The 22828-nt window shown below is 52.9% G+C and overlaps 20 protein-coding genes across 20 annotated transcripts; 10 read left to right on the top strand and 10 right to left on the bottom strand.

The window, feature by feature from the left end:
* Positions 1-11: 11 nt before the first annotated feature.
* Positions 12-989, top strand: OGAPHI_001166 (uncharacterized protein; the record flags this gene model as incomplete). The annotated part of the gene is made up of 1 exon (XM_046201898.1): positions 12-989. One exon carries the CDS (start codon positions 12-14, stop codon positions 987-989), a length of 978 nt encoding a protein of 325 aa, XP_046064076.1.
* A 65-nt stretch (positions 990-1054) lies between these two features.
* Positions 1055-3103, bottom strand: OGAPHI_001165 (uncharacterized protein; the record flags this gene model as incomplete). The annotated part of the gene is made up of 1 exon (XM_046201897.1): positions 1055-3103. The coding sequence occupies one exon, from the start codon at positions 3101-3103 to the stop codon at positions 1055-1057; it is 2049 nt and encodes a 682-aa protein (XP_046064075.1).
* Positions 3104-3633: 530 nt separating this feature from the next.
* OGAPHI_001163 (uncharacterized protein) lies at positions 3634-9392 on the top strand (the record flags this gene model as incomplete). The annotated part of the gene is made up of 4 exons (XM_046201895.1): positions 3634-5294; positions 5461-7017; positions 7107-8669; positions 8747-9392. The coding sequence occupies 4 exons, from the start codon at positions 3634-3636 to the stop codon at positions 9390-9392; spliced, it is 5427 nt and encodes a 1808-aa protein (XP_046064073.1).
* Positions 4101-4502, bottom strand: OGAPHI_001164 (uncharacterized protein; the record flags this gene model as incomplete). Its single annotated transcript, XM_046201896.1, has 1 exon — positions 4101-4502. One exon carries the CDS (start codon positions 4500-4502, stop codon positions 4101-4103), a length of 402 nt encoding a protein of 133 aa, XP_046064074.1.
* Positions 7512-9698, bottom strand: OGAPHI_001162 (uncharacterized protein; the record flags this gene model as incomplete). The annotated part of the gene is made up of 3 exons (XM_046201894.1): positions 7512-8142; positions 8734-9530; positions 9642-9698. The coding sequence occupies 3 exons, from the start codon at positions 9696-9698 to the stop codon at positions 7512-7514; spliced, it is 1485 nt and encodes a 494-aa protein (XP_046064072.1).
* Positions 9609-10373, top strand: OGAPHI_001161 (uncharacterized protein; the record flags this gene model as incomplete). Its single annotated transcript, XM_046201893.1, has 1 exon — positions 9609-10373. The coding sequence occupies one exon, from the start codon at positions 9609-9611 to the stop codon at positions 10371-10373; it is 765 nt and encodes a 254-aa protein (XP_046064071.1).
* Positions 10374-10672: 299 nt separating this feature from the next.
* OGAPHI_001160 (uncharacterized protein) lies at positions 10673-11464 on the top strand (the record flags this gene model as incomplete). Its single annotated transcript, XM_046201892.1, has 1 exon — positions 10673-11464. The coding sequence occupies one exon, from the start codon at positions 10673-10675 to the stop codon at positions 11462-11464; it is 792 nt and encodes a 263-aa protein (XP_046064070.1).
* An 88-nt stretch (positions 11465-11552) lies between these two features.
* Positions 11553-12071, bottom strand: OGAPHI_001159 (uncharacterized protein; the record flags this gene model as incomplete). The annotated part of the gene is made up of 1 exon (XM_046201891.1): positions 11553-12071. One exon carries the CDS (start codon positions 12069-12071, stop codon positions 11553-11555), a length of 519 nt encoding a protein of 172 aa, XP_046064069.1.
* Positions 12072-12444: 373 nt separating this feature from the next.
* On the bottom strand, positions 12445-15945 carry OGAPHI_001157 (uncharacterized protein; the record flags this gene model as incomplete). Its single annotated transcript, XM_046201888.1, has 3 exons — positions 12445-12702; positions 13331-15044; positions 15758-15945. 3 exons carry the CDS (start codon positions 15943-15945, stop codon positions 12445-12447), a joined length of 2160 nt encoding a protein of 719 aa, XP_046064067.1.
* Positions 13292-15223, top strand: OGAPHI_001158 (uncharacterized protein; the record flags this gene model as incomplete). Its single annotated transcript, XM_046201890.1, has 1 exon — positions 13292-15223. One exon carries the CDS (start codon positions 13292-13294, stop codon positions 15221-15223), a length of 1932 nt encoding a protein of 643 aa, XP_046064068.1.
* OGAPHI_001156 (uncharacterized protein) lies at positions 15527-16099 on the top strand (the record flags this gene model as incomplete). Its single annotated transcript, XM_046201887.1, has 1 exon — positions 15527-16099. The coding sequence occupies one exon, from the start codon at positions 15527-15529 to the stop codon at positions 16097-16099; it is 573 nt and encodes a 190-aa protein (XP_046064066.1).
* Positions 16100-16352: 253 nt separating this feature from the next.
* On the top strand, positions 16353-17510 carry OGAPHI_001154 (uncharacterized protein; the record flags this gene model as incomplete). Its single annotated transcript, XM_046201885.1, has 1 exon — positions 16353-17510. The coding sequence occupies one exon, from the start codon at positions 16353-16355 to the stop codon at positions 17508-17510; it is 1158 nt and encodes a 385-aa protein (XP_046064064.1).
* OGAPHI_001155 (uncharacterized protein) lies at positions 16439-17203 on the bottom strand (the record flags this gene model as incomplete). The annotated part of the gene is made up of 1 exon (XM_046201886.1): positions 16439-17203. The coding sequence occupies one exon, from the start codon at positions 17201-17203 to the stop codon at positions 16439-16441; it is 765 nt and encodes a 254-aa protein (XP_046064065.1).
* Positions 17511-17515: 5 nt separating the features above from the next.
* Positions 17516-18256, bottom strand: OGAPHI_001153 (uncharacterized protein; the record flags this gene model as incomplete). Its single annotated transcript, XM_046201884.1, has 1 exon — positions 17516-18256. One exon carries the CDS (start codon positions 18254-18256, stop codon positions 17516-17518), a length of 741 nt encoding a protein of 246 aa, XP_046064063.1.
* Positions 18257-18669: 413 nt separating this feature from the next.
* OGAPHI_001152 (uncharacterized protein) lies at positions 18670-18927 on the bottom strand (the record flags this gene model as incomplete). The annotated part of the gene is made up of 1 exon (XM_046201883.1): positions 18670-18927. One exon carries the CDS (start codon positions 18925-18927, stop codon positions 18670-18672), a length of 258 nt encoding a protein of 85 aa, XP_046064062.1.
* OGAPHI_001151 (uncharacterized protein) lies at positions 18677-19552 on the top strand (the record flags this gene model as incomplete). The annotated part of the gene is made up of 1 exon (XM_046201882.1): positions 18677-19552. One exon carries the CDS (start codon positions 18677-18679, stop codon positions 19550-19552), a length of 876 nt encoding a protein of 291 aa, XP_046064061.1.
* Positions 19553-19567: 15 nt separating this feature from the next.
* Positions 19568-21031, bottom strand: OGAPHI_001149 (uncharacterized protein; the record flags this gene model as incomplete). Its single annotated transcript, XM_046201880.1, has 1 exon — positions 19568-21031. One exon carries the CDS (start codon positions 21029-21031, stop codon positions 19568-19570), a length of 1464 nt encoding a protein of 487 aa, XP_046064059.1.
* Positions 19985-20356, top strand: OGAPHI_001150 (uncharacterized protein; the record flags this gene model as incomplete). The annotated part of the gene is made up of 1 exon (XM_046201881.1): positions 19985-20356. One exon carries the CDS (start codon positions 19985-19987, stop codon positions 20354-20356), a length of 372 nt encoding a protein of 123 aa, XP_046064060.1.
* An 89-nt stretch (positions 21032-21120) lies between the features above and the next one.
* Positions 21121-22725, bottom strand: OGAPHI_001147 (uncharacterized protein; the record flags this gene model as incomplete). Its single annotated transcript, XM_046201877.1, has 1 exon — positions 21121-22725. The coding sequence occupies one exon, from the start codon at positions 22723-22725 to the stop codon at positions 21121-21123; it is 1605 nt and encodes a 534-aa protein (XP_046064057.1).
* Positions 21620-22135, top strand: OGAPHI_001148 (uncharacterized protein; the record flags this gene model as incomplete). Its single annotated transcript, XM_046201879.1, has 2 exons — positions 21620-21684; positions 21760-22135. The coding sequence occupies 2 exons, from the start codon at positions 21620-21622 to the stop codon at positions 22133-22135; spliced, it is 441 nt and encodes a 146-aa protein (XP_046064058.1).
* Positions 22726-22828: the final 103 nt, after the last annotated feature.

Genomic DNA, 22828 nt, shown 5'->3' with positions numbered 1-22828 from the left:
AGTTTCTCAACATGTCTTCTCCTATTTTGCACATCGTGAAGCCGAACGTGGCCACGCCTGTGAGCTCGGCCCCTGTTGGACCAGTCAAGGTCGTGATACAGGCTCCGGCCCTGATGCAGTTGATCGACGCCGTTTACATGGACAACGAAGAGAACCTAACGCAAAGCAGAACCATCGGTACCCTTTTGGGAACCCGTTCAGATGACGGATCTGAGCTCGAGATCAAGGAATGTTTCATTGTCCCGCACAAAGAAGAGGCCGACCAGCTCACCATTGAGGAAAGCTACCATATTTCAACGTACCAGTTGCTCAGAAGAGTAAACCCTGAATTGTTGATCGTGGGATGGTTTTCCACCAACCCGGTGCTGGATTCGTTCACAGGTCTGTTCCAGGAATTCTACTCCAAAAGCTCGTGTTTCCCGCACCAACCAATCCACCTGACATTGCAATCCAAAGATGACAACGGAGACATCATTTCTCCAATCCTGAAAACATACATCTCTTCTCCCGTTGGGCTTCCTTCCGGCTCGAGTCTGGTCAACCAGCTGGGAATCGACAAGATCGGCTCCTACGCGTTCACCCCGGTTCCCAACGAGATCGCGTACTCAAACTCCGAGCTCAACACGCTGAAATATCTTAATAAGGGAGTCAAGTCTGACTCCAGAACCGTCGACTTGACCGGCCACGACGAGCTCAAACAGATTCTCGCTTCTGTGTCCGACGTTTCTTCCTTGCTCGACACCCTCAAAGCCTACGTGGACAAGGTCACGGCCGGTGAGATCCAGGGTGACCAGAACGTTGGAAAAAGTTTGCTGGAGTCGCTCAACACACAGCCCAGCTCCATCGACCCTGCACAGATGCAAATCATGCTCCAGAACCACATTGACGATGCCTCGCTTGTCGAGTACCTGGCTTCCTGCGTGAAGCAGCAGCTCGACCTCAGCGCCAAGCTCACCAACTTCATGACTCCTGAGGAAAGCGCAAAATAGCTTGTATAGGATTGTAACCTAGAATATCCATCCTTTATAAATGCTTAGCCATATATAAATGCTCTTTAGCTTCCGAACAGAAAGCTTAGATCGTCGTTCGTGCCAATGTCCACCAGAAGCTCCTCCACGTCGTTGAGGATCTCCTCGCTGAACAGCCCGCCTTTTGTGGGACGCAGTCCTTCTGCCTGGGCCTCTGCCATGCTCTGTCTGCGGGCCTTGGCCTTACGGTGCAACTTCGACGCCTTGCGCAGCGACTTCGCTGTCGCAGCAGGAATCATCACCTCGCTGCCACCAATCGACCCGCGCGGCTTGCGTTTCTTCTTCTCCAGAGCAGCAACCGCAGCACGCACTTTTTTGCGCCGGTGGTCCCCAAAACTGTACTTGCGCGTCGCGTCCGTGTGGGGTGGATAGTAAGTGCTGTTGACCACGCCTTTATTTCTGAACGCACTCAGCGGAACCCGTCTCTCGTGGAACAGGTCCCAGTCAACCGACGTGGTCTGTTCCTGCTCCTCGTCCTCGAATTCGCTAATATTCAGCAGCTCGTCCAATGCGATCGGCGGAGCAGCAGGAAGAGCAGTGGTCCGCTGCCGCTGGCGATGACCAAAGGTCATCCGCGTGCCCTTCACCACAGACGTGCGGTTGTCCTGGCCGGGGTGCAGAAACCTCGTGGAAATCCCGTCGATGATGCCAAACGGCTTCCGCGCCTTGGACAGCGCAAATGTGCCAAGAAAAGGCGCTCTGAAGTTGTTCTTGGAGGAAGAAAGAACCTCCTTGGCCCGCTTGCTACCAATTTTCCGGGTCGGTCTTGCCGGCAGCGAAGTGTCCTCGTCGGTCTCGTCGCCGTCCTGCTCCTTGATGTCCTCCTCGTTGCCCGATGCGTGCTCGGCGTCGTTGTCGGACTCCTCGCTGCCCGACGTGAAAAAGTACTGCACCAGCTGGTTTTCCACGTCGCTGTCGTCCTCGTCAGAAACGATCGCGTTCATCGGCACAACATGGTCGCCGCGCTTGTTTGCAAAAGTGTAGTCCGTCGAGAAGATATCGTCCAGTCCAGAGATGTTGGAATCACTGTCTTCGTCTTCATCTTCGTCTTCATCCTCATCTTCGTCCTCGCTGTCCTTGGGGGCAGGAAGATACTTGACCTTTTCCGGCTTCATTTCCTTGATCCGCACATGTTTTTCCTCGTCACCATCGTCAGTGACTGCGCTTTCATCAACGATAGACGACCGCGGCGTGACTGCGGGCGAAGAATAGTCGTTCACGTCGTTCGAGTCGTTCAAAATCGCATTTGTTTCCTCCTTCAACAGATAGTTGTCCTCTTTGAAGTACGGGTCGTCTTCAGGAAGCAAGAAATCGTAGTCGTCATCGCTGTTCTCAAATGCAAGCAGCTCCAAGTCGTCGTTGTCGTTCTGCAACGCCTGGATCAGCTCCTCGTTGTCAAACTCGTAATCTGCGTCGGAATTGATCTCTTGGTCGTTGAACTTCGGAACGTCCAAACTGACCGTCTCGTCGATGATCGTGGCGTCGTGGAACGTGCCGATATCCACCTCCTCACCTAGATCCTCCTCGCCAATCATGCTGCTGTAATCTGCCTGGCCGGCATCGAGCTCGACTTCTGATCCAGCAGAATCCAAACCGTTGAACTTGCGCTCTTCATCCTCCAGAACCTGGTCCACGAGCTCATCGTCAAGCTCCTCCACCTCCTCAACTATCTGTTTTTGCGCCTTCTTGCCTGTCTTGCGGGAGCTGCTGCGTTTCTTGGCAGCCTTCATGGCACGGGCTTTCTCCTTTGTGAGCTGAACAAAGTCCACGTTGTCGTCGTCCGACGACGAGCTCGAGTCGTTCTCACTATCCGAATCGTCCGAGTCGTTCTCGCTGTCGGAACTGCTCGAAATGATCTCGTTCACTTGCTGTCGTGCAGAGTACGCTGCCGATTGGTCGTCTGATTCGCTCTCGCTGTCGTCGCTATCGTCGCTGGAGTCAGAATCTGACGAATCCGACACAATGCTGAATTGTCTGTTGTTCTGGCGCTGCGGGGACGATACCGGCCGCAGCACTATTTTTGGGCCCTGCGCTACCCTCTTTGAGGGAGTTATTTGCTTCTTACCTTTCGCCATGATCGGAAGGTTATACCAGGGAAATTGACCTGTTTCAGTTTCTTGGGTATAGTGTATTTATCGCTCTTGAGAATATACCGTGGCGCGTCTTGCTAAAACCTGAGAGCACGCAATGTCAAGCTTCTTTAAGAATTCCCCTTTTATCTTGTAAATAATTTCAAATTTCTGAAAATTTTCAGATCTCTGCAGTGCTTACGCAATGCTGAGCTAAGTTGACATAACGGCCGTGGCGACCAAGCATGCGCTCTGCGGGGGGAAACCGTTGTCTGGGCAATGCGATGTGGCTACTATAAGTGTTACCGTTGACTCTACAACAACCCCGGTCAGTCAATCCAACAGCTGGCCAAACTGGCCAAACTGTGGCTCGCCTGCCAAACCATCCCTTGAACCGCCTCAAACCGCCTTGAACCGCATCTCAGCACCAAAACCAACCATAGCATTACCCACCTTCACCAGTTCTCCCACCCTCCATTTCTCCCCCACCAACATCAACAAATGTGAAATACAAAATATTATTTTTCTCACTTGCAATGTTCGCCAGAGGGAGTCTCCGTTTGCTCAGACCGCTGACCCGGCGTGTTTCCAGCGCACCAAACCCCCCCGCGCCAAAAAGACGGTTCGGCCTGGTCTCCAGGACGTTTTTCACCGCGTCGGGACTCGGACTCGCCGCGTACACTTACGACACGGTCCTGGGAGCCGGGATTACCAACAGAACCGTGCGGTCGTTGTCGACGCTGATCGTCATGTCGGTTGATTACAAGCGGAATTTCGAAGAGGGTAAAGATATAGAGGCCTTGCACGAAAGAAACGCTCAACGGCTGTACGATCTGTTGATTGCAAACAAAGGACTGTACATTAAGATGGGCCAGATGATTGCTTTGCAAGGAATGGTGTTCCCGATCCAGTACCAGCAAAAGTTTAGCCAGCTGTTTGACAAGGCGCCAAGAGACGACTGGGACACTTGCGATAAGGTTCTGAAGGAGGAGCTCGGCGCCGACTATAGAGAACGGTTGTTTGAGTCCTTTGATAAGACGCCTGTGGCTAGTGCGTCTGTGGCGCAGGTGCATAAGGCGAAGCTGTTGACTGGCGAGGAAGTTGCGGTCAAGATCCAGCACGAGGCCGTGACGAAGCAGATGTGGGTGGATCTGGCCACGTACCGGTTTGTGATGAAGGTTTGTGAGTGGGTGTTTGACATGCCGTTGACGCCGACCGTGAGATATGTTACCAAGAAGATGACCGAGGAGGTGAACTTCGAGATCGAGAAACGCAACGGCGAGCTGATCTCGTCGTATATCCAGAAAGACCCCGAGTTCCGCAAGAATGTGTACATTCCCAAGTATTTCCCAGAGGCCTCGTCCAAACGGGTTTTATCTGCAGAGTGGATCAACGCAGACACCATCGGCGACTATTTGGCGTTGGGGGACAAGGGGTACAACATCAAGAAGCTGATGAATAATATCATCAAGGTGTACTCGAGACAGGTGTTTCAATGGGGGTTGGTCCATTGCGATTTGCACCCAGGGAACCTGATGGTGAGATTTTTGCCGGATAAGACACAGCAGCTTGTGATATTGGACCACGGACTTTACGAGTACTTTGGCGACGAGTTCCGGCGTCAGTACGCCCAATTTTGGCGGTATTCTTTCGAATGGGACATGAACAAGCTGCAACAGGTGCTGGTTGAGTGGGGAATAGATCTGAGCCAGATTTCAGACGGCCTCAACATGATGGACCCAAAGCAACGGGAGGAGATGCGTGGACGGATGCGCGAGATGCGGAAGTTGTCTTATTTTGAAAGACAGCGGCTCATGAGCGAAAAGACCCGGCAATTCTTCAAGAACTCGGACAAGTTCCCAATGACTTTGCTATTCATCATGCGTAGCATGCGGATTGTCCAAGGTCTGAACAAGCGGTTTGGATCGCCGTGCAACAGAGTGGACATGCTGGCGACCGAGGCCATCAAGACGGTCGAGCTGTTCAACCTAGACGACGACAAGTTCCAGTCTGCGTTGAGAAGATACCTCACTTACACCATCTTCCGGATCACGTACTTTGTGCGGTTCCACTACAACAAGCTGCACAAACAGGTTTCCAAATGGTTCAATGGTAAGCCTGTGCGCGACCTGGAGGAAGAGTACGAAAGGCAAGCCGTAGATGCCAGCAAAGGCATGGGACTGGACGCTGGCTCCCTGTAAATAGAAGCCGTATAAATCTTTGGCTGTGTTTATTTTTTTCCGTTGCTAAACTTTTTTGAAGAGTGTGATGGCTAAGTGTTTGTGACCTACTGATAATTCCGATATAAATTAGCAGATGGGCTTTGCCAGCCTTCCCCATAACGTCCAGTCGGAGGTGATTAGGCGGCTGGAGCTTGCCGATAGACTCCGACTGGCGTATTCATGTCGTTTACTGTACAAGACGGTGATTCCTCAGGTTTACTCACATATACTATATTTGGACAACAAGACGGTTTGCGACAAGAATTTCGACGTCGAGCTGGTTTCTGATAGATACACTTTGGTAGGGCCAGCTGGGTTGCGCGGATTATTGCAAACTCTGTCGATGACGAGCTGTATGAATTTCAAGTATGCGGACATGGTTTTGGAGCTGTTTCTGGAGGATGCGCAGTCACAATCGGACCAGTTGGTACAATGGCGTGCAACAAACCCGGTTTTTCCCAACTTAGTGGATTACCGGTTCCCGGCCACCGTTGACCTGTCCCCGCTGAGTTTCCTGGAGGCCCCCAATCTGGAGACTCTTGTGGTGGATGTTAATTTCTGCAACGAGGTGGAACGCAACCAGGGCCTGGTCAGCTTTGTGAACCTTGTTCATCTGCGAACGCTCGTGTTTGCCGGCAAGCTGGCCCGCAACGAGGACATGGTGATCTACCGGCTGCTGACGTCGTACCCGCACTCGATCAAACGGTTGAGCGAGTTGCGGTTCGAGTGCAACGGCGAGTCCGGCGACAGAGTGTACCGACGGGTTGTGGGAGTGATGGCGATCTTGCGGAAGATTGGCATGCTGCTCAACAACCTGTCCAAGATCGCGCTTCCCTTGACCAACCACTCGACTCCGGTGATTTTGAATCTCATCAGCAAACACGTCCATCTGGAGCATCTGAGCAGCTTAGAACTATTTATCGAGGACGACGGCGGAGTGTTGAACCTGCTCACCACAGTGCAACATCTGGCGTCGATGCTCAGACCGAAAAGCGGCAATATCCGCGAACTATCTGTCCATTACAAACTCACCAAGCCAGACATAGACAAGAACCATTTGCGGTCCATGATGCTGCTCAAGTTTATGGAATCGTTCAAACACCTGCACAAGGTGTCGATCGACCTTGAGGTCGAGGGCCTGGACCTCTCGAACCTGCTTATGATTGTCGGCACACCATTGTCCGGCAACACCCGATCTCTAAGAGACATTCGACTCAACATCAACACGCCGTCCGAGAACCTTGTGGCAAACCTGCTCAACAGCGCCGACGACCTGCATGACCTGTTTCCGAACCTCAACTACATGAACAACTGTCCGTGCGACAAGTGTGCCACCATCTATAAACAGCTAGAGTCCCTGCCATCGGAGATCAGACAGGAGGCCGTCAGAGTGTCGACTATGATGGTCATTGGCAACGAGCTCGACCGCAGCCAGCTTCAGAGCGACCCGATCAGGTCCAGACGCAGGTTCCTGCGGACCCAGACTGCCCCGTTGGGGTACTTGTTTGACCATTTTGTTGGTAGCCAGCTCAACGCTTCACTAAGTGTATTCCCGAACCTCAAGATATTCGAGGTATGCGGCCTGATCTATCACCAGACGGGCCCTGAGTTCAAGCTGTTGCTGGGCCCCGAGTTCCAGGGACTGGATCCCGAGTCCGAGGCCGCTCTGCTCGACATGGGCCGCGTGCTTTCCGGCACGTACTAATATTATATAAGGCTGTGCTCCCAAAAACATTATGTAAGGCTGTGCTCCAAAAAACATTTCACTTAATGCTATACTTCAAAAGAGAGCCAGGACTCAAGTCGCTGTCGAACGTGAAGTCGTCGGAGCGCCGCAGACTGTTTGCGACGATCTGCGAACATTACGGGCTGGACGAGGCAGATCTTGTGGCGCGGGACGTGGCGAAGCTCGTGCTACCCGCAGAGATCAAGTATGCCGACTTCAAGTCCCCCAAGGCGTGGGGGACCATCTACACGGACCTGGACGGTGTGCCGATCTGGTTCAAGACGAGAAACTCGCCACTGATTCCGTCGCTGTTCACGCTGTGGAAGTACCCGCGCATTGTGCCCATGGTGACCACGCATCAGTACGTGATCGAACGGCTTGTTGGAGGCTCGAACCTGATGTTGCCCGGCACGCTGCCGCCGTTTTCCCCGGGAACCAAAAAGGGCGCCGTCGTGGCCGTGGACGACTACAAGCACCCGAACGTGGCCGTTGCGGTCGGGTTCTGCGAGATGGATCTCGAGAACGTAACGGACGTGGTGGGGTCGCAGGGCGTTGCCGTGGAGCTCGTGCACGTGTACGAGGACTGGCTGTGCGGGATGGTTAAGGGGGCCAAGTTGCCCGACAAGGTTGATGTAGAGCCGCAGCTGGTGGACGAGTCGGTGAGCGCGACGAGCGAGCAAGTTGCGCAGCTCGAGATCGCCGAGCAGCCGGCCACACCGCGCGAACAAGTTGCCCTCACGCCGCAGGACATGGACGGCCTGTTCCTGAACGCAACGCTGTACACTCTGAGCCAGGACTCGGTGGAGACGCCGATCGACGCGTCGCTGTTCATGTCTGCCCATGTGTTGAAGAACTTCCCTCCCATGGACAGCAGTCTGATCAACATCAAGAAGACGAGTTGGAAGAAAACCGCCAAGTATCTCAAGGCGATGGAGAAGGAGGATCTGTTAAAAGTGAAGGGCAAGGGCGACGATTTGGTGGTGGTTGCACTGAACAAAGATAACGAGCAGGTGAAGAAGTTTGAGCCGTACCGGGTGAAGAAGACCAAGACGGGATCTTCCAAGGCAGCCCAGTCGGGCGAGGCCTCATCGGTGACACTCAATCAGATGTACAAGGCACATTCCTCGGCAACCAACTTTCTACGTGCGGTGGACTCCGTTAAGGACTACTACACTCAGACAGAGATCAAATCATTGGTTGGCCAATACATACAGAAACAGAATCTGGTGGATCCAAAGAACCCGAAAAGCATTGTTGCGGACGAAGTGTTGCAACGGTTGCTGAAAACTGAAAAGATCGAACGCTCGAAAGTGGTGGACGTTGTGATAAAGCAGCATTTTTCACCGTACTACCAAATAGTCCGGGGCGACGAGTCCACGAAACCGAAAAAGGGCCTGCCCCCATCGATCAAGGTGATCGAGGAAACCAAGATTGGGCGCAAGATCGTCACACGCGTGGTGGGCGTGGAGGAGTTTCTGGTGGACCCTGACGAGATCAGCTCTGTGCTCAAGGTGAAGTGTTCTGGCTCGTCCACGGTGACCAACAACGTGCAGAACCCAAAGGTGATGGAGGTGACGGTGCAAGGGCCGCACTTCAAAACCGTTCAGGAGGTGCTGGTGAAACAGTACGGCCTCAAGCCGACGTGGGTCGAGTACGAGAACAAGCTCAAGCGCAAGAAGTAAGCTTACTCGGACTTGGCAGGCTTGGCCGGCTCCGACACGAGCTTGTACTGGTTTCCGTACTTCTTGATGACGGACTTGGCGTTGATCCAGTACTGTTTGATCTGCGGCGACACGGACGGGTGCGAGAACAGGCCGTCTGCGCGGACCTCGATTTTCTTGAAACAGGTTCTGGTGAAGATGGATTTCTCGTATCTAAACTTGATGAAGGCCCCATAAACAACAAGCGCGATCCAGAACCCGCGAGACCAGATCAGGGCCTTGAACACAATGTACACGAACGTGGCGATCTCGAAGTTGGCCGCGTAGTACATGGACAGGTCGTTATAGTTCTTGACAAAGGCTCCGAGCTTGTTGGAGAGACCGGCTTCGTTCTTGAGGCCGAGTTTTGGCAGAATGGCTCCTCTGAAGTAGTTGATGGAGTGGAAGAACGAGAAGAACCCAAATGGGAAGATTGCAAGGGAGATTCTTGGCAGAACCAGCAACAAGGCAGACGCAATCAAGGTGTACTGGACGTTATCGTCGGCAAGCAGGGCTTTTGGGTTGTTCACCTTCAAGGTGCCTGTTTTGTAGCCCTGGTGGATGATGATACCGAACGATTCAATCACAGCCACGAAAATCAAGTTGTAACTGAGTCTGTGTGCCTTCCCCTTGGATCTGAAGGTTAGGAAGTAGACAAGACTGAACAAAAGCGTGGACACATGGCCGGTGAACCAGACAAATTGCGGCGTTTTCACCAATTCCAGGAGCTGGTCCTTGGACGACTTGGCGGGCTTGGAGGCGGCAGGAGTGGACATTGGGAAAATCTATAGAGATAGCAATTCAGCGTGAAATGAAGAAGGTAAACATTTTTTGCTGTATGGCGAATTCTATGTATCACAAATATGGCTGTGCAGAGAATGGAAAAAAAAATTTACACCAGATCCATCAGCATGAAGCAGAAAAGAGCCAAGCAGTATAGAAAGCAGATCCATCAGTACGTGTCGACGTTTCGGTTCAAGACGCCGATCCAGTGTATTGTGGACGACAACGTGATTTTGGAGTGCGAGAAAACCAAATTCGATGTCATCAAGGCGATTTCCAGAACTGTCCAGACAGAGGTGAAGCTGATGATCACCCAGTGCTGTATCAACCATCTTTACGAGACGCGCAACCAGCCGGCGATCGAGATTGCCAAACAGATGGAGAAGCGCCGATGCAACCACAAGGAAACGTTGTCGAGCAAGGAGTGTATTAGCTCGATTGTGAACATAGACGGCAAGAACAAGCACCGGTATTTGGTGGTTAGTCAGGACGAGCGGCTTCGACAAGCGATGCGCACTGTTCCTGGAGTCCCATTGATCTACATGAAGCGGTCGGTGATGATCATGGAGCCGATGTCGCCTGTTTCGGAGAAAGTTGTTCAGGAGACGGAAGCAAGAAAGCTTTCTGCAGGGTTGAATGACCCGACGGCGGGGATTCAGAAACAGGAACAGGAGCCAAGCGAACCAGCTCCCAAGAAACGGAAGGGACCCAAGGGACCAAACCCGTTGAGTGTGAAAAAAGCTAAAAAGCAAACAGACGTTGCAGAGGAGACCCAGGAAAAGAAGAAGAGAAGAAGATCTCACAAGAAAACCACCACCGAGGACGGTTCGGACCACGAAAATTAGACTGTGTATAATACATTAGAAGCTATTTACCGCAGGCAATAACTATTGTTGCGAGATGTACAGGACGTTGTTTCCTCTGAGGAACACCTCTTCGTAACTTCTCACCTTGTTGTTCTGGACAAGTTCGGTTGTGTCTTTGAGAACCACGTTCATGTACCCGTCGATCGACGCCAGCACGCCGTGGTACTCGAGTCCCGCGGACAGTTTCACCACGACCGGCGAATTTGTCATTTCGGAGAGAAAGTTGGACGTTGACGACATAATAAAATTAATTAAAATAAATTTGTCACTCTGGGCTTATGTTGAAAACACTAAGGGGTGTGCGATTTTATTCTGGGCGGCCTGTGCCGTCGAAACTGGCCACTGCGCGGCCCGACGCGCGGCTGCTGAACGACCGGCTGAAGAAGGAGCAGGACCTGCGTCGCGAGCGCAACAAGCTCGCCCTGTCGTCGCTCAAAGACATATTTGCCATATTCTCGCCAACTGCGGGCGACGACGACGAGCTCGACACGTCCAATTTCGACCCCGCGCCCGTGTACGCGAACCCGCCGTCGTATCTGGAGCTGTCGCTGCCAAAACAGCAGTTCATCGTCGACGAGCTCGACGACAAGTTCCGACGTCATTGGAAAAACGTCGATCCCAGCCTCAAACGGTTTGCGTACTGGCTCGCGTACGGCTCGTACGGACCGCGTGCCGGGTTCGACAACCCCCAGCTGACCGCCCCGCCAGACCTGCCGTTCGTGCTCCCGTCCGCGGTGAAAACAGCACACCCAGCGAAAACAACCACAATTACACAGCTGCCGGCTCGGAACCCGCAACTGTTTGGCGAAAAACGCACCCAGCAGGCGCAAAAGGACAAAAAACTCAACCCGTACAACCAGTTTGTGCTCGCACTCGTCCTCCTACTGTCTGTGCTCAACTACCTCAAAGACAAGAAGATCAACGACTCGGGCACGCCGCCAGACTACGGCTACTTGCAGGGCAACCAGCTGGTCCAAATGGACGAGCTGAGCAAGAAACTCGCCGCGGCCGTGGCCGTGCAGCCCGTGCCACCACCGCCCAAAAAATGGTACTATCTGTACATGAAGTAAACGACGGTTAACCTGTAATAGATGACTGGTATTCACCCGAACCTGTAATAGATGACTGGTATTCAACTTATATGCTATGCAAACTCCATTAATTGTCCTCGCCAGACTCCTCTTCCTCGTCCTCGTCCTCGTCCTCGCCCACATCAAACATGTCCTCTGTCCAGCTCTTCTCCACGGTCTGTCTCACCCGCTTGACGTACTGGCTGCGATGGTCTTTGTACAAGTTGGCAGCCTCAACGTTGGCGGGCGAGCTGATGTTGGGGTCGTTCAAAAGCGACTGAATCGACGTCAAAATCGACGACACATCGTACGTGGGCGACCACCGTGTCTGCAAAATGTCTATACACAGCTCGCCGGACCCATAAACGTTCGGGTGGAACATCTCGGACGTGAATCGCACCACTGGAGGCTTGCTTGGGTATTGTTCGTCGAAAGTGAGTCGGAGTCTGAAGGTGCCGTCCTCATACGGTGTGTCCTGTGGGCCGATGATTATAGCGTTCCAGATCATCACGTTGTCTGCTAAAGGCGACGCAGAAATGCCCCCCGCGGAGTCCTGCTGGACCCGCTTGAAATCTCTCATTAATCTTCTTCTCGCCGGTGTTGACATTACTGAGATATGTTTTTGCCCATGGAACGAAAAAGAATATCAACCCGATTTCTGGTCGGCCGTATTTGCTTATGTAATGGGGGAAAATGAGAAGCCGTTTAAAAGTCACCAACAACGGCCCCCACGGGCCGCAAACGTAACAGCCGTGGCCGGTGGCAGCATGCTCCAACACGTCATGCCGGTCACCACGACATTCAAAAAACAAACCAGCCCTAAAGGACCCGGTCCTCCAAACAGTCAAAAATCAGGGAGTTCTCCCATGCCGGGACTCGAACCCGGAGTCTTTTGATTAGGAATCAAATGCGTTAACCATTACGCTACATGGGTCCCTGTAAAAAAAAATTCAGGTCTCAGCATCTTTGTGCGGCAGTTTCTAGTCGTCGCTCTCCTCGGAGTCGGAGTAGATCTTGGCCTCGAACCGGTCGCGGTACTTGTAGTTGGAGTACAGATACGGCACAACTTCGGCATTGGACAGAATCAGCTGGTCTCTGTCGAAGAATTGCAGTTCGTTAATCTCCAAAACAACGTAGCCTGGGAAATACGACGCCTGGGACGAAAAACTCACTCCGTCAAACATGTCGCGCACTTGCAAGTCGTTCAAGTACCGAACGGTGAACGACGCGACGGCGACCTGGGAGTTGACAAGACTCTGAGTTATTCGGGCTCGTTCGCGTCGCTCAAACTCCGAAATGGCAGCCGGGCTAACGAGTGCCAGAATCCTGTGATTTGCGTCGCACACAGATAACGGCAGTCCCGAGCCGGAGTCGGGCCGGGGAAACACGCGCAGCACCTTGAAAACAAACTGTCCACGGTATTCGTGTCGAACAGGCTCGTCGCACAGAAGCGTGGCCAGCCAGCTCTTCAGATGCGCACCAGCAACAACCTTGACTTTGTCCCGCGAAGACACAGGCATGAGACGGATTTGCAGCTTACGGGAGCAATTATGTCAGCTGGCGCAGGTGTGCTGTGGCACGCGGGAAAAAACTGGTGGAGCAGTGTGCCAAATTGGTGAGAAATCTCGAGATTGAGATCGGGTTCGAAGTTTCTAGAAATATTTTAAGTCGTGCGATAAGTGAAAAACTCGACGACGGTTCCTTCAAATCTGTGGGTCCTTCTAGTGCCATCAATGGGGAATATATATATAAATGCGTAGCATCCCAGTAGGCGAAATCTTTTCATAGAATCGTTTTCTACAACTTCTTAGAATTATAGAAATTAATATGTCTAAAGCAGTTGGAATTGACTTAGGTACAACCTACTCGTGTGTTGCGCACTTCTCCAACGACAGAGTTGAGATTATCGCCAACGACCAAGGTAACAGAACCACTCCATCTTTCGTCGCCTTCACCGACACCGAGAGATTGATTGGTGATGCTGCTAAGAACCAGGCCGCTATGAACCCAAAGAACACTGTGTTCGACGCTAAGAGATTGATTGGTAGAAAGTTCGACGACCCTGAGGTCCAGGGTGACGTTAAGCACTTCCCATTCAAGGTTATCGACAAGAGCGGTAAGCCACAAATCGAGGTTGAGTTCAAGGGTGAGACCAAGGTTTTCACCCCAGAAGAGATCTCCTCTATGATCTTGACCAAGATGAGAGAGACCTCTGAGGCTTTCCTCGGAACCAAGGTTAACGACGCTGTTATCACCGTTCCAGCTTACTTCAACGACTCTCAAAGACAGGCCACCAAGGACGCTGGTTTGATTGCCGGTTTGAACGTTATGAGAATTATCAACGAGCCTACTGCTGCTGCCATTGCCTACGGTTTGGACAAGAAGAGCGAGGGCGAGCAAAACGTCTTGATCTTCGATCTTGGTGGAGGAACTTTTGATGTCTCTTTGCTTTCCATCGAGGACGGTATCTTCGAGGTTAAGGCCACTGCCGGTGACACTCACTTGGGTGGTGAGGATTTCGACAACAGATTGGTGAACCACTTCATCAACGAATTCAAGAGAAAGAACAAGAAGGACCTCTCCGGTAACCAGAGAGCTTTGAGAAGACTCAGAACCGCTTGTGAGAGAGCCAAGAGAACTCTTTCCTCCTCTGCTCAAACCTCTTTGGAGATTGACTCCTTGTACGAGGGTATTGACTTCTACACCTCCATCACCAGAGCCAGATTCGAGGAGCTTTGTCAAGATCTTTTCAGATCCACCTTGGACCCTGTCGAGAAGGTTTTGAAGGACTCCAAGCTTGACAAGTCTCAAGTTAACGAGATTGTTCTTGTTGGTGGTTCCACCAGAATTCCAAAGGTGCAAAAGCTCGTTTCTGACTTCTTCAACGGTAAGGAGCCAAACAGATCCATCAACCCAGATGAGGCTGTTGCTTACGGTGCTGCTGTCCAGGCTGCCATTTTGTCTGGTGACACTTCTTCCAAGACCCAAGACTTGTTGCTTTTGGACGTTGCTCCATTGTCTCTTGGTATCGAGACTGCCGGTGGTGTCATGACCAAGTTGATCCCAAGAAACACCACCATCCCAACCAAGAAGTCCGAGACTTTCTCCACATACTCCGACAACCAACCTGGTGTGTTGATCCAGGTTTACGAGGGAGAGAGAGCCAGAACCAAGGACAACAACTTGCTTGGTAAGTTCGAGCTTTCTGGTATTCCACCAGCTCCAAGAGGTGTTCCACAAATTGAGGTCACCTTCGACATTGACGCTAACGGAATCTTGAACGTTTCTGCCCTTGAGAAGGGTACCGGTAAGACTCAAAAGATCACCATCACCAACGACAAGGGTAGATTGTCTCAGGAGGAGATCGAGAGAATGGTTGCCGAGGCCGAGAAGTTCAAGGACGAGGACGAGAAGGAGGCTAAGAGAGTTGCTGCTAAGAACGGATTGGAGTCTTACGCTTACTCTTTGAAGCAGACTGCTTCCGAGAAGCAATTCGAAGAGAAGGTTGAGGCTTCCAAGAGAGAGACTTTGACCAAGGCTTGCGACGAGACCATCGCTTGGTTGGACAGCAACCAGAGTGCTACTGCTGAGGAGTACGATGACAAGAGAAAGGAATTGGAGCAAGTTGGTAACGACGCTTTGAAGGACTTGTACGCTGAGGGTGGTGCTCCAGGTGGAGCTCCAGGTGGATTCCCAGGTGCAGGTGGTGCTCCATCTACTGAGGAGACTTCTGGTCCAACCGTTGAGGAGGTTGATTAGATAAATAATATGCTAATATGATATAAGTGTGAAGACGTGATGTAGTGATGTAGAGAGTAGGGGCTGGCTACCGAGGGTATCAAAAAAAAAAACAGATTGGTGAACAAACCAGCTAAAAAAAGAAAAAGACAACGCACCCAAGGCGGGAGTCGAACCCGCAATCTTTTGATTAGAAGTCAAACGCGTTAACCATTACGCTACCCGGGCTAGTGCAACGGTTGAAAATCGCCGTGCTCATTAAGTGCGGCCATTTGCGATCCCACGCAATTGATTTAGTGAAAATAAACTTAGTCTTTGTCTAACATGTCAAAACAAATTAAACAACTGGGCGAGGACATCTGGAAGACAAAGGTCGACAAGGTGAACTCGGAGCTGTTCACACTGACGTACGGGTCGATCGTCGCGCAGCTGTGTCGCGATTTCAACTACAATTACGAGGAAGTAAACGCACAGACGTTTCGCATGGGTTACAACATTGGGGTTCGGCTGATTGACGAGTTCCTACAAAAAACACAACTTCCACGGTGCAGTAACTTCCGCGACATGGCCGAGGTGGTGTCGAAGGTCGGGTTCAAGATATTTTTGAACATTGTGCCGACGGTGACGAATTGGTCTGCGGACGTGTCGACGTTCAGCCTGGTGTTGACGGAGAACCCTCTGGCCGACTTTGTGGAGCTACCGGACGACGGCAAAGCGACCAAGGAGCTGTGGTATTCCAACATCCTTTGCGGAGTTCTACGTGGAGCGTTGGAGATGGTCCAACTGGACTGCGAGATCGCGTTTGTTAGTGACGTGCTACGGGGAGACGAGACTACAGAAATGCGCGTGCGACTGGTGCAGGTGCTGAAGGACGAGATTCCTGCGGGCGACCAGTGAATCATAGCATAAATGGCAGCCTCAGTCACAGATGTCTATCATTATGATCAGGTAATGTAGATAAGGATAGAAAAAGACTCATCATTGGCCAGCAGGGTGCTATAGGGTCGTCCGCTAGAGACTGGCCCCGGTATTCACCCGGATGTGGTCCTACTGGAGCACATCTTTGTAAATACCAGGAGCACAGAAAATTTCTTCGCTGCCACAACTTTACACGGGTTACGTATTGGGAGAAACAAATAAATATCTATTCATGGCCAGTGTACACAGCCCCGCGGCGTCAATAGACGCTGTGAGCACGGAATTAGCGTCAGAACCGCGCGAGCAGACGCCAGATGTTCAATTAAAGGACCTCAGGTTGGCAGATGAGCAGCCGGGCTTGGCAGACGAGAACCTCAGCAGCAGCGAACACCAACAGGAACAGGAACAGGAACAGGCTGTTGCGGCTCCGGTGAACTGCGTGGATGAGATTTCGCGGTCGATCGACGACTTTGCAAACGGACTTGACACGGAGTCGGAGCCGGGAAGACTGCCCGAGTACAGAGAAGAGTTCATGGGCGAGTTCGAAGACGACGCGGACGCCACGAAGGAAACAGACTTTGACTCGCGCGACGCCAACGACACCTCTTTTGACAACACCTCCGACAGCGTGTCGGTAGCGCAAGACAAGGCCGAGACAGCGTCGTACTCGTCGCAGGACGACCGGTTCTCGTGGCAGCAGCACGACGACCAGCTTTCTGACAGCAACTCGGAGCGGTCTGTTTCGTCTTCTGGATCGCTTTCAACACGCCAGACCGAGGAGAGATCTGAAACGTACTCGGATTCGGAGGCTGACCAGTTTAGACAGGAGTTTGTTCGCCAAAACACCCAGGACACTGTCAGACCGCTGCGTACAGACACTCTGGGGTCGTCAGTGTACGAAACCCCCGTTAGCGAGCGGTACCAGGGCCGGAGCCCGGTAGTGCAGGCTCCTCCGCAAAGACAGCGTGTGCGATCCATGTTACTTGAAGAGTCCGAGGTAAAAAAAGACGATGTGGTGATTGACGATGAGGAGCCGGCAAAAACGCTGCCCAAGATCAAAGAATCGTCTGCGTTCCCGAACATCGACCTCAAGAAGATCGTGCAACTTCCAACGACACAACAGCGGCTCGAGCGTCTTCACAAGGCCAAAGAGGAGCTGGACGAGTACGACACAGGACTGTCGAGCTACCTAAGCGAGTCTACGAAAGCTACGTCGTTCACGTTCAACGAGGCCCAGCTGGGCCCCAATGTGCTTAATGCGTACAAAAACTCGGACCAGTACCACTCCACCACGCCGTCCACCACAGAGCTGGCCAACGACCTGCTCAGAACGTCGTCTGTGATCAAGCAGAAGGGCCGCAACCTGCTGCGCAAGATCCACCTCAAGTGAGCGCGCTACTGCCGCTCCTGCAGCTCCTGGCCGGCCACGCGCATCTGGTGGTCCATCAGCTGCTTCACGCGGTGACACCCTTCGATCCCCAGACTGATGAGCCGTTCGAGCTTGTCCAGCGGGATCTTATCTTCACATAGCATCAAATTTAACTTATCGGAATCCCCAACCACGCCGATCGTCACGAAACTCAGGTCGGACTCCTCCAGCGTGTTCATGTCCAGCAAAGGTGTTTGATCAAACAGCCCGATGCTAATGGCGCTGACGTAATCGTACAACGAGATACCAGCGTCGATCAGAGCCAGCGTGATGGCGTTGCAGAAACACGCCAGCAAGCCGCCGTCCATGGCCAGCACCGTGAGACTGATGTCTATGACTGTTCTGGAGTAATTTTTCAGCACGATGGTCTTCATAAAGCACCGTTTCAGAATAATGCTGATTTCCTGTAGTCGTCTATCGTTTTTCTGTCTTTTTTTGCGGTCGTTTGCTGCGAACGGCGGGTAGTTGATTGTGATCGAGAGCACAGGCCCGTTAGCGTCGAGTTTCGTTCCTGCGGCCAAGTTTGCCCCGTGTTCCATCGGGCCTTTCACCAGGCACAGGATCTTGGAGTTTCCCTGTTGGACGTACGCGGACCCGTCTGCCGCGTGCGGGTGGGTGTTTGTTCTGCATTCAAACCGTCGCAGCTCGTTCCAGCGTCGACCGTCCACTCTGAGTCCTTCTGGCGAATACAGCTCGAGTCTGCTCATTGAAGATATTTTTTAAGGCTGGATTAATTTTTTTCTGCCGGGCAAGTATGGCTCAGTTATCTTTGGAGTTTGAGTTGCAAGATGTTTGGGAGAAACTGAAGACTGTGATTATCTGGACGAATGTAAGGGGAGACAGGAAGCAGTGGGGGCTCTCGTGTGACGCGACAATGCCCAGCAACAAGTACTAACCTACAGTTTATCATTGCCATGGTGATCATTACGCCATGGTTGCTTGCGATCGTGGTCGACCTTGTGGTTTACGTGGTGCGTATTGGCTGGGACGGGGTGGCCAGAACAGCAGGTCCTGTGTTTGGTAAACGACGTGCGGTGAAACCTTTGAAAACGGAATAAGTTTCAAAGGGTGGTAAGGTGGGGGGGTGCTATTTGGCAGTGTACGTAGGGAAATAATTTAATTATTCAATGAGCGACACTTCTTCGAAAACGCCAGAACCGGTTGCCAAGCCGGCCACAGAAACCCCCGCCGAGGACACGGCGCCCCCACCTATGCCCAAACGGCCGCTCAGTGCGTCCGAGCAGGCCGTCAAGGACCTGAAGGAGGCGTTCCCTGGCGTGGAGGACAAGTACGTCAAGATGGCGTTGATTGCGTCACAGGGCCAATTGGACCCGGCCTTCACCGCGCTGCTGTTTCTGTCGGATCCCACGTCGGACATCACGATTCCTGACGTGCAGACGAAGCCAAAACTGTCCGCCAGAAACTCGTTTGACCAGCGCAAACAGGTGGAGAGCGACGAGGCGTTGGCCCGCAGGCTCGCACGCAACTACGAGGGCCGTGCTGCTGGTGCCAAGACAGCCCCACCGAAACCAAAGCGCAAGCCCGTGTGGGCGGCAATTGAGGACGACGGGTCGGAGAAAGAGGACGACTTCGTGGACTCGCTGGCCAAAAATGTGGAGGAGGCCCGCAACACAGTGGGGGGGTGGCTCGGCAACATTGCCAAGAAGATCCAGACCGAGGTCAACACGGTGCAGCAGGGCCAGGGCGAGAACCAGCTGTTCAACGCACTGGGCAGAAAGTCCAGCGTCCAGTCCAGCAGAACGTCCAGAGACAGCACGTCTCCTCCTCCAGCAAGACCTGTGCGGCCGCAAAAGACAGAGTCTGTGGCTGAGGTCGAGCGCGACGTGGCTGGTATCAAGCTAGAGGATGCCACTACGGAGACAGAGCAGAAGAAGAACGCGCCGATCTCGACGATCGATCCTGCTCCGGTCGCAGACGACACATTCGCGGTCGACGACAGCGACGAGGAGGAGGAGAAAAAGGAAGAAGCCAAGAAGGAGTAGCGGGAAATGTATATGTTAACGTATTTTATCCATAAATCCACTTTCTTTGAACCGGCCGCCGGTCATGATGGTCTTGAGCACGCCATGTAGGATCTCTGCCTGAATCGGCTCCACGGGGGAGTTTTCGCCGTCGATCGAGATGTACGACTTGCGTCCCGGTGCGAGCTTGGGGATCAGTCGGTACGACTCCACCTTGATGTGGTCGATGTCCTTTTTCCAGATGTGTTTGCCCTTGTTGAGGTTGAGCAAAGCGTCGGCCGTGCTGATGATGTTGCTGCGGCCATCAAACACAATCATGTCGATCGAGCCGTCGTTCGGTAGGGCTGCCGGGAAAAAGTTGACGTCTTTGGAGATAAACGGCATTTTTCCTGTGTAGAAGATGGCCAGGTTGTCGGTGACTTTTTCGTCGAGCCACTCCCAGCCGCTCGGGAGATGGTCCTCGTCGAAGTTGTGGTCGGCCTCGAAGCTGTTGAGCTCGAAACTGGTCGCAGTCAGCGGCACGTTTGTGCTTGGGGGCTGGCTGTACCGCTCGCGGTAATGGTCTGCGAGCTCCTGTTTGTTGTTGGTGATGCGCTTGACCGCGATCTTGCACGGAAACTGCGTCTTGGTGAACACCTTGACGGCCACGCCGATGTCGAACCGCGCCTGGCCAACAAACCGCATCCATTCGGTGCCGATGTCTGCCTCGGCGATGATGCCAAACGTCTGACTCAGAAACGAAAGTTTCGACAAGCCGCGGCTGTTGCACACGGCCATCAGGTCGGCACGCACGACGTGACCCTTGACGATCTCCAGCGCAGCTAGGCCCGGATTGAGTGTGCCCAGACAAGAGAGCGACATGGCGTTGCCCGACCCACACGGGGCCTGGCACACAAACAGCTTCGTGAACGCCTCTGCGCGGTCCGTGCGCTGGTACAGCCCGTTGACCACCTCGTGGGGGATCCCGTCCCCCGACGCGCAAATCACCCCGTCGTATTTTTCAATGTCCATCTCGCGCATATAATCCGTGGCGTGGCCGGAGTAAGTCGTGTTGACGAGCTCCACGCGGTACCGTGCCGCCTTCAGCACAGGCTCCACCTGGTGCGTGTAGAATTTGTGCGCCTTGCCCTGGCCGCTGTGCGGGTTCAGAAAAACAACCACCGACTTGTGCGGTTCGGAGTCTGCGTACGCCAGGTTCATCAGTTTCGTGGCCAGCGCCTTGGAATTGACCTCGGCCACGCGATCGGACGGGCTAACATCCGCCACCACCGTGTGAATCGCCACCTCCGACGCCTTCTCGACTACATACGTCACCTCCACGCTCTGATTGTCCCCCACCTCTACCCACACAATGTTCTTGAACGGCACCAGCTTGCCGCCAGATAGCCGGTCAAAGTCGCTAGACCCAATCGAGCACACACACGTGATCCCCGGCTCGTGGTCCTCATGCCTGGATTCATCAATAATAATGCCCTGGCTATCGATCTTGGCACCAACCATAATTAAACAGACAATTTTTATGGTGGTTTTCCTCCCTTGTGGCACAGCCCAGATATATATTATATATACTCGTTACTCGTTACATAGTGTTAGTTACCAAACATGGAATAGCCGCCGAACGTCGATGTTGGCACGGGGTACTGCTGGAACAACTTGGTCTTCTTGGACTTCTTACCAGGCGTTCTGGTCAAGAACTGAGACGGCACCTTGTTCTGGATCGAGATCGAGCTTGTGGTGAAGTCCACCACAATCTCCGGCTCTTTCGAGATCTCCTCCGTGACAAACCGGTACCAGTACTCCTCAAAGTCCTCGTCGTCCATGCCGTTCGACTTGGTTGCCTTGAGGAAGTTGTGCAGCTCTTCAAGCGTCATCTCCTTGCCGTTCTTGCGGCGCAGCAGCCCCAATGTGAATTCGGTCATTAGCCGGATCTTTTCCAACCGCTTGCTGTCGTAAACGCACTCCTGCATCCGCGGAACCAGCCCAAACACGCTCTGCCACGGCTGCGACACCGTGTACCCGCTCTCGCACTCGATCCGCGAGTCGTAGTCGCACATGGCGTGCGCAGGGCACGGCACACACGCAGGCTTGATGGAGTCCAAAAACGCGTCCGTTTTGTCAATAAAGTGTGAGATCTGCGGCAAATCCGACGTGATGTACGAGCCGACTTTGCGGATACTTCCTTCGCGGCCGCAGAAACCAACATCCACCGCCATCGAGCGGTAGCCAAGTAACGAGGCCACAAATGGTAGCAGCAACAAAGCATACTTGAAAGAGCCCTTGGATTCGGGTTTCGTGGTCTCGGCTGGCACAGGGACCTCGACCTCGACCTCAGCAACCTCCTCGTCCTTGATTTCCGTCTCGCTCGTGTCCACCTTAGCTTCTGTCTCAACAGCAACCGCCTCCTCTTTCATCGCAATCTCCTGCTCCACGTCGGTGAGCGAGCCCTCAGAGCCCTCGGACAGGTGTGCCGAGTCGTTCAGACTCTTCAAAGTGTGTTCGTCGTCTTTGAAAGTCGGATCTAGCAGTCTGCTTGGGCCAGAAAGCACTTCCTCAAACTCGAGTTGCACTTCTGGCTCCAGCTCCAACTCGGCCTCAACCGACTGATTGCTCTCGTTTGCCGGGTTCAGCAACACCTCTTTCCTTTGAGGACTACCCAGGCGCGAAAGAATCTCGGAAATGTCGTCCCCCGCCACCAGCTCCTCGCCTTCAAACTTCTCCAGCGACAAAGGTGACTTGATGCCTGCACTGACCGATTTTTCTATGCGCGAAACGGTGGGGGACTCTGCGTCGTCCGAAACTCCACTTTCGTCAGCGTTCCTCTTCTTTCTTGCCAACTTCTTCCGCTTAGGCGTGGACTCCTCAGACCCTCTCTTTTGAGGAACAGTCTGGTCCAGCTTGGGGCTCTTTGGTTTGCGGGTTCTCTTCTCCGGAGTGGCGTTTCGCGACGATTTCCTGGAAGACCGGTTCGGACTCTCTGGGCCTTCAATGCTAACATCCATGCTAAGACTGTGTTTGTACTCCTGGAGCCAGGTGGCCGCGTTAGGGCGAATATGTTGCTCGTAAAGATTAATCAGGTCTGTTTTCTTCGCACTGGAAGGATACTCGATCTGACGATCGACGAGAATCGACCGTAGCCGCGGAACCGTCACCTTGTGGGGGTCGAAGGACGGTTGCAAGTATTCCAAATCGTCCATAGTAACAAAGCTTGTAATGTTTATGTTTTAATTTTTATTCAAAACACAACCATGTTTGTAAAATGACAGAGGGTAGTGGAGAAATAAAAAAATTTTACAAGTC

This window comes from Ogataea philodendri, assembly GCF_020536065.1.
Source record: "Ogataea philodendri strain CBS6075 chromosome Unknown scaffold4, whole genome shotgun sequence".
In the NCBI taxonomy this organism is placed as follows: domain Eukaryota; kingdom Fungi; phylum Ascomycota; class Pichiomycetes; order Pichiales; family Pichiaceae; genus Ogataea; species Ogataea philodendri.
Note: the sequence above shows the minus strand (reverse complement) of the source record. Positions and strands in the feature narration are given on the sequence as shown.